The following is an 8,233-nucleotide window of genomic DNA, read 5'->3' on the forward strand; positions in this document are numbered from 1 at the left end:
CCGTGTGTGTGTGTTGATTTACTCCCCATTATAAGTGTCCTGGCCGTAGGTCTCGTTGAGTGTTACGCGCGTTATAATTTCTTCGTTTTCCATGCGGACCCAGCTCTCCACCGACATGTCTGGGTCGTCGCCCTGCGTGAAGGAGAGCTTAATCATCCGAGCGCCGCGTTCCCAGGTGCCATATCCGCCGTAGCCCGTGTGCTTTGCAAAACAGAGGAATGGGGCCTCGGCGCCGAGTCCGGCGTCGTGGCCGGGCCAGGTCGAGCACCACGAGTCGCCGTGGTCGTGCCCAACATAGATGCTGTGGAGACCCTCGGCCTCGAGCAGCGCCTCGACGAAGGGGGCGTCCTCTCCGCCCTCGCCTTGGATGGCTAGCGGGCTGTCGGCATTCAACCCAGGGAACTTGGCGGGGTCGAGGTTGGTCTGCTGGGCCGTCAAAAAGATGTGAGGGGGGATGTGGACAAAGGCGACGCTGGGAATGACACGGCCGTGCTTGTCCTTGAGGTCGTCGTAGGTTTTGGTAAACCATTCGGCCGTCTCGGGGGCAACCCAGTTTGGAATGTCGTCCATGTTATCGGAATCCGTCTGGTAGCTAGTGCCGCCCCGGCTGTCAAAGAACCACAATAGCAGGATGGGGTCCTTGGAGTCTCCCTCGTAGACAGGGACGTAGTAGTTTGTGATGCCCGGGAGATTGTCGCCCATGGACGTTGTGTAACAGAGGTCGTAGCCTTTTTCGGCACGGAACAGCTGCTCGCGGTCCAGCGTGTGCTTGGAGTCGTGGTTCCCGTAGACGGATGCCCACCGCTGGTTCGTCTTGAGGAGGGGCGCGACAATCTGGTCAATGTAGAGCGTCGAGTTCTCCTTGTGGGTATCCTCGCCAGTAATGAGATCGCCGTTGAATACGACGAGGTCGGGCTGTTCGCTCTTCATGACAGATTGCATGACTCTGGTGGAATTCTTGTCCTGGTCAATGCCCCAGCCAAATTCCTGCTCTCCGTAGTGCAGATCGGAGAAGATGGCAATGAGGTAGTCGCGCTGGCCCGACACCTTGAGTCTTGGCTTGCTTATTGACGGCTCCGTCAAAGGCCACTTGCCGGGCGAAATCTTGGTCATCATCATGAACATGGCCGCGAAGCTGATGGAGAAGACCAGGACGAGCTGACACACCCTCTCGGCTAGTCGAAAGGATGACTGCGGCGGGCGCGGCTGCACCGCCTGCTCCAGCTTTGATTCCGGCATGATGGAGTGTTGTACAGTGGCGGGGTATGAAAAAGATGGAAACTTGATGAAAGACAAATCCGCGCGATGATTGGAGTCCAGCCAAAAAACAACAAGAGAAACGATTCAATTGAAGGTAAAGTGGAAGTGGTAAGAAAGAGAAAAGTTGATGGTATGGTATCAAAGATGATGCCCTGCAGATTGCCAAAGGTGATTTTCCGCCCGGGGAGCTTCGAGTGCTGGATGCAGCTGGGGTTCCAAGGGCCAAACAATCCCAAACAGAGCCAAAACGGGCCCACTGTGGCAGATGCCGTTTTTGGGGGGCATAGTCCCACCAAAACCGAGGGGCCCAAGCCAACCGGGAAAGACGAGACGAAGACGGGCGGGAAGGACGTGCAGATGGTGCAGAAACATCCACCCGGTGTCACCAAACCAAACCATATGGATCATCGCCCATTGGATACGTACTGTAGTAGTGACAAAATCATCAAGTGTAGTCGAGTGCCAGGATGCTCGTCTGTTCTTCGCGTCGCCTCATCTGAATGACCTGCCATCGGCAATTGGCGCTAGGGGGCACGACATCACGATAGCTTGGAACTCCAGCTCGCAGCCCACCGACTTGTCTAAAATGGAGTTGTAACAATGTTATAAAAGTCAAGAAGCCGGTCCGGCGGGTTTCCTCCCATCAGGACAAACTTTGCTGAACGACCCGACTCGAGAATGACCCGGGTGTGTCTGTGCCTCCGTGCCTCTGGTGATTTGGTCTTTTGGAAATGTCTATCCTGGGCATCGCCGTGGTAGGGCCAGATTGGTAGTACACGCCTCTACTAATTTGGACGCGTCGTCTCACGATGCCACTGACGAGTTGCATCACTCCGTGAGACAGAGGCCCCTGGAAAGTCGTGGAGTCCCCTGCACTTTCCCTGCAACGAAGCTCCTGGTCGACGATAAAGCTTCAGTGGGTCAAAGTACCCTCTTCCGCTGCCTGCTAGTTGAAAGCACTTGATACCATAGACGTCGCTAACAGATGTCGTCTCTTATCGGACAAAGTACATGCGACCCCGTATCCAAGCTTTCCACAGCTCCAGTAGCAACTCAATTGCACCTTCCCAACCCGTCCAAGCTGCCGTTGCTCCTACCTCGGACTCGCAATCAAAAGTTGTTCCGATCTGACAATTGAACTCGTTGTAAATCGATGATGTGATGTCCCTCAGTTGCATAACTTGACCTCTGCCCCCAATTGTCAGTCACCATTGCTCGCGACATAGCACCGCGTTACAATGACACAACCACACATCCCCTCCAAGGAGGCGGACCTCTTCCGGGACTCTTTTCAGGTACCGCCCCCGTACGAGGCCGCCGCGTATCCCCGCATCCGGCCCCGCCGCACTCTCCTCCGAAACCTCATCTCGCCCCGCGTGCTCGTCTGCGTCTTCATCGGCGTCCTGCTCGCCTGGCACACCTTCCTCATTGAACGAGAGACTGTCATCCGCGATGCTGCGAGACATGCCTCTCCGTCGGCCCATCTGGCCCGCTTTGATGAGTCCTTGAAGTACTGCGCTGCTCTCAAGACGTTTCCAAAGAGCCCCGAGCCAGAGACTCGCAAGTCCAACTCGAGATGGAACGCTGTCCGCGGCCAAGATAAGCCGGTAGTGCTGCGCAACATGACCTTCTTTGACGGCGAGTCCATTGCGCCCGAGCCAATGGATATCAAGTTTGAAAAGGGCTTGTTCACCGAGCTCGCAACAACGGCTTCCAAGTCCATCAGCTCTGACGGTGCCACCGAACACGACTTACACGGCCGCTTCGTGACGCCTGGTCTGGTCGACATGCACTCCCATCATGCCGCGAGCCTGTGGCCGGCTCTGTCCGTCACTGAGGATGAGAATGAAATGACAAAGACCTACGGCCCGCTCACCCCGATGCTGCGTATCCTCGACTCATTGAAGGCGTACGATGACGCTACTCGCATCATCATGTCCGGCGGCATCACCACGTCACTCATTTTGCCCGGTTCCGCCAACATCATGGGCGGAGAGGGTACCGTGATCAAGAACGTCCTCAAGTCGGGAGAGTTGGGCGAGTACGTCGTTGAGGAGCTGTTGCTCGAGCGTGATATCCCCGTCGAGGAGCGCCATCGATACATGAAGCTGGCCTGCGGCGAGAACCCCAAGCGTGTCTATGGCCACACCCGCATGGCCAACGCCTTCATCCTCCGCGAGCAGTTTGCCAAGGCCAAGGAGCACATGCAAAAACAGGACGAGTACTGCGAGAGCGTCGCCACTGTGTCGACCTTGTCTGATGAGGTCAAGGACCGCTTCGTCCGAGACTCTGGCAGCTTTCCCGCCGACCTCAAGCTCGAGTCCACCGTCGGCATGCTCCGCGGCCGAGTCTCCATGCAGAACCACTGCTACCTCCCCGAGGACTTTGAGACAATGCTCCGAGTCACTGGCGAGTACGGCGTCCGCGTCCGGGCCTTCCACCACGCCCTCGAGGCCTGGCAGGTTCCCGAGATGCTCAAGGCGTACGGCGAGTAGGTGGCCAAATCCTATCCGTGTGTGAACCATGCTAACCAGCGCAGAAACGTCACCGTCGCTACCTTTGCCGAGTTCAGTCTGTACAAGTTCGAGGCCTATGCACCGAGCCTCTCTGCGGGCAAGATCCTCAACGAGCATGGCATCCCCGTAGCCTACAAGTCAGACCACACCGCGCCAGAGACGAACGCAAAGTACATCATGTTCCAAGCGGGCGTCGGCCACGCGTTCCACCTACCAGAAGAGAAGGCTCTGCAGTCAGTCACCTCTATTCCCGCCAAAGCCATCGACCTGGGCTACCGTGTTGGCTACGCTCGTCCGGGCTACGATGCGGATCTGGTTGTCTGGGATGCCCACCCGCTTTCTATCGGAGCGACTCCCCTGCAAGTTTACATTGACGGTAACCCCCAGCTGAAGCACCACATTGTTCAGGAGAGCATGGGCAAGGCCTTTAATGAAGCATCGACCAAGGAGACCCTCCCCGTGAAGCCCAACATGCGAACGGAGCTGGAGCCGGAGAAGAGGGAAGCGTTCTGCAGCAAGACCGCTAAGTCAAAGTCCAGTTTCGTCATCAACGGTATCACGAGCACATTCCTGGAAAACCACCCTCAGGTGCCTACGGTCTTCCGCGACGTCAGCGGCGAGAACTTTACTCTCGTGATTAACAGCGGCAAGGTCGCCTGTCTCAGCTCGCCTGACAAATGCTCGTCGGCCATCGCCAAGGTGGCATCCAAGTCCGACGTCACCACCATCGACCTGTCCAACGGCCACGTTCTGCCCGGATTGACGGCCCTCACAGCCTCCCTCGGCATAGTTGAGATTGCGACGGAGGATTCCACCGGAGACGGCTTTGCCGACCCGAAGAAGGATGGGAACGATCCAGAGAACCTCGACTACGCAAAGTACGGCGTCCAGCTGGAGGGCAAGGCCTTTGCCCGCGCGCGCCTCGGCGGCATCACCCGCGCCATCACGCCGCCCCTTAGCGCCGAGGGCGGTGCTTTTGTCAACGGCGTCAGCGTCGGCATCCTCACGCGCACCGATCGTACGCTCCTCGACGGCGGCGTCTTCCGGCCCGAGGTGGCGCTTCACGTTACCATTGACGATAAGGCAAAGGAGAGCGTGGGCACCATCAGCACCGCTGTCAAGAAGCTGCGCAAGATTCTCGCCGACGGCCAGGGGAAGCACAATGAGACGACCTTTGGCGAGGTTGCGTCAGGCAAGCTCCCGCTCGTGATCAATGCCAATAACCATGTGAGTCTGCATTCAGCATATCAAAAACGAAGCTAACAGGAGCAGTGGGACATTCAGCAAATCATCAACATCAAAAAGGACTTTCCCGACGTCAACATCGTTATCCAAGGCGGTGCCGAAGCGCCCTTGGTGAGTACGCACACATGCTGCTGCAGTACAGGCCTAACGAAGATCTAGGTCGCCCTGGAGCTCGAAAAGTCCCAGATCCCGCTCATCCTCACCGAGACTCGTCCCGCGCCCTCCTCCTATAGACACCGCGATGCCGTCGTGGGCCCGCCCCTGACTCCGAGCGTCGCCCGCATCCTCAGCGAGGCGGGCGTCTACTTTGCAGTCGCCATCGTCACGGACAGTGAGTCGCATAATGTTTGCTGCGATATGTGTCTACAGAAAGAGCTAACAAATGGCCAGTCATGCCCGCAGACTACCGCCTCCACGACCTCGCCCTCGAAGCCGCGTGGGCCGCCAAGTACGCCAACCTCGGCGACAAGGAAGCCATTCGCCTCGTGTCCGGCAATGTCGAGGACATTCTCGGCCTGCCCAAGAGCAGCGACATTGTTGTGTGGGAGGGCAGCCCGCTCGAGTTTGGCGGTACCGTCGCCCTCAGCTTCGAGGTGGACCAGAATGGCGACCTCGAGGTTGCCGCTTGCTGGCCGCACGAGGATGACCGATAGAGAGGGGTATGACGATGCCGTCTGCCGATGAGTAGAGAGGCACCGTCCCGGTGGAGGGTCGGGTTGGATCAATCGCTGAATCTGTCTCGGGTTGGGTGCTCATATGGCTGCGCAAAGTGTGCAGCTGATATAGTGGCGGATGTTTCTTTCCACACGATGTGCTTCAGGACGAAATGTATATCTAGATAGTGTACAACAAAGCACATTCACAGCTTGCTAGGTCGTCGAGTGAGGGGCAGCGTCACGCATATACAAGCTATGCGAAGGGCCATGTTACATAGCTCGGTTTGTGCCATGTGAGGTTGTCAGACGTATACTATGCGGCACATCTAGAGTCTGTCACCGTTGCCACAACTATCCGGAGGCCAAAGCCACAGTGTCACGGGCCAGAACATGACAGAGCCGTCTCTGCCAAACGATTCGTTCCCGGACCAAGACACTCTCGAGGGACACAACAACTCAAGACTTCAACCTGCAACCTAGACGGATAAAGTCTTGCGTCGGGACAACCTTTCCCGCCAAACTGGGCAACACTAATACCTGCGCAACACCTCCGAGGCCTTACGCAACTACCCGTTGATACCAGTAATCCCCGCGGGACCGTGACTGCCAGCCCTAGCCCGGACGCAAGCCCTTATCAACGGAGGCCGGGAACGCGGCACATGGCCAAACAGGCGCGCACGCACGAGCTTACTCGCAAGATGCGCCCAGGGGGAAGGGATTGCCAAGGGAGGTAAACAATGGAGCTAGGCGATTGATGGTGACGTGCTAGTGAGGCCGCACACGCAGGGACGGGAGCAGATTGATTTCACAAAGGGGCGTCGGGCTCGGATGGCGATTTGAGAGAAATCCCTCACAAGAGGTTTGGACACGGGACGGGTGTAATTCCGTCATCGTCCCGGGGAGCAGCAAGCCACGTTGATCTTTTCGGCTGTGCTTGCCTGAGAGCTTGGGTTAGTAATGGAGAGGCGACACTTTGCCAGAGATGAGATGGCACCGTCTGGCCTTGGTACGGCTCGGGATGGTGCGGCGCCGTCGATCTGTCCCTGCGGTGCAGACGGGGACAGACTGACATTTTGGCTAGCAAGGACCATCGCAACTTCCAATAGGAATAAGAAAGCTCAGAGTGCATGACAAACTGCCGGTCGCCGAGAGGTGCGTTGCAAATTGCGACTAGAACGCACAATAGATAAGCTCGCTAAGCATGTCCGTGTTAATGGCGCGCAGAAATGCCAGTGATGGCCTCGCTGCCTTGAATGCTTTGTAGCCACGGCGTCGAGAGACAATTTGTTTCATCCTCAATCTGCCCAGTAGCGGCTTCTGGCTCACGTTTGCCGATTGTCTAATTGAGCGGACCACCATTGGAGACCGGGCGTTTTGGAAGCGCGCGCCAGCCGATTTCCCGCCAGACGGCGGCTCAGGGGGGACTCCCAGGACGCAAAGGGAGAGAGCCCCTCTGCCCAGGAAAGAGAGCTTGTTGCTATATGGGCTATTATGTCAAGAGAATTCGTATCGCCAGGCGCGACCGTCAGTCATCTCGCCTGTTTCCTTGGGACTTACTCGCAACCTGGTTTTCCACCTCTTGGCACTTTGAGACCCCGACGAGAGCCACCGTGGCGCGGTACCACCCCATGCAAACGTTGTGAACCCAGGGCTGGTCAACTTGGTAGGAAGCGGGCATCGTTCAATTTGGAGACGAAGAGAGGCGGTGTTGACGACGGTGGATTTGTCGGTGAGCCCTTGCCCAGACAAGGCCGTTGTTATTCCAAGATACATCGGCGATACTGCTCGAAGAAAATTGAGTATGTCTCTGATCCAACTGTTTCCGGGGCTGGCTGAAGACAACCTGGCGCGTGTCGAAGTGAGACTGTTGCAATTCAAGACAGAAGACCAAAAGAGGAATCTTTGTGTGGAATTATCCCGCGCGTGCGCACAAAAAGAAGCCTTCGGAACGGCGATGTTTCGTCATTCCGGTAAAGCCTCTTGAAGCCAAAAGCTACAGCTGGATTCTCGCCCGGTCGGAGACGCATCACGCAGTTCCCAGCCACTCCAAGAACCACCAGTGAGGTGTCATGTGTGTTCTCGGGGGACTATAGATGCAATGCGCGAAGTGGTGGTGGTGCATACTGCACATCGGAACAGCCCTCAAGCAGGTTGCCGGAGACATGAATTTTGGCATTATTCTAGCGCTGGTCGACTCCAGCCATGCGAAATTTTCGTCGCAGTTGAGTGCCGGTGTGATGGTCAGGGACTGATGCCAGGTTGCAGCCGGAGGCAGCAGTCAATCTCCCCGCAGGAGCGCCGCCGACTCGGGAGGACATGATTTGCCGGGCAGTCCGTGATTGTTTTCTCGAACACACGGGTTAACATGGGATGAGCGCCAGGATCAGGCGTTTCGAAACCCCACCAGCCGCTGACCCAGTCGACACCTCCAGATTACTACGTATAGAGTCCAGAGCTCGTGGGCAGGCCTGTGATCTGTCATGGCCGATCCCCAGCCTTTGGGGGTATCGACAGAGGTCTGGACTCTGCTAGACCGATTGTGTCACAACTTTCTTG

At 57.1% G+C, this 8,233-nt stretch overlaps 2 protein-coding genes across 2 annotated transcripts; one reads left to right on the forward strand and one right to left on the reverse strand.

The window, feature by feature from the left end:
- Positions 1–18: 18 nt before the first annotated feature.
- Positions 19–1,239, reverse strand: CLUP02_04030 (calcineurin-like phosphoesterase; the record flags this gene model as incomplete). Its single annotated transcript, XM_049283047.1, has 1 exon — positions 19–1,239. The coding sequence occupies one exon, from the start codon at positions 1,237–1,239 to the stop codon at positions 19–21; it is 1,221 nt and encodes a 406-aa protein (XP_049140190.1).
- Positions 1,240–1,938: 699 nt separating this feature from the next.
- Positions 1,939–5,674, forward strand: CLUP02_04031 (uncharacterized protein; the record flags this gene model as incomplete). Its single annotated transcript, XM_049283048.1, has 6 exons — positions 1,939–1,947; positions 2,487–3,751; positions 3,800–5,003; positions 5,049–5,132; positions 5,181–5,352; positions 5,424–5,674. The coding sequence occupies 6 exons, from the start codon at positions 1,939–1,941 to the stop codon at positions 5,672–5,674; spliced, it is 2,985 nt and encodes a 994-aa protein (XP_049140191.1).
- Between the last annotated feature and the right edge of the window lie 2,559 nt (positions 5,675–8,233).

Source organism: Colletotrichum lupini, chromosome 2, assembly GCF_023278565.1.
Source record: "Colletotrichum lupini chromosome 2, complete sequence".
Taxonomy (NCBI): Eukaryota; Fungi; Ascomycota; class Sordariomycetes; order Glomerellales; family Glomerellaceae; genus Colletotrichum; species Colletotrichum lupini.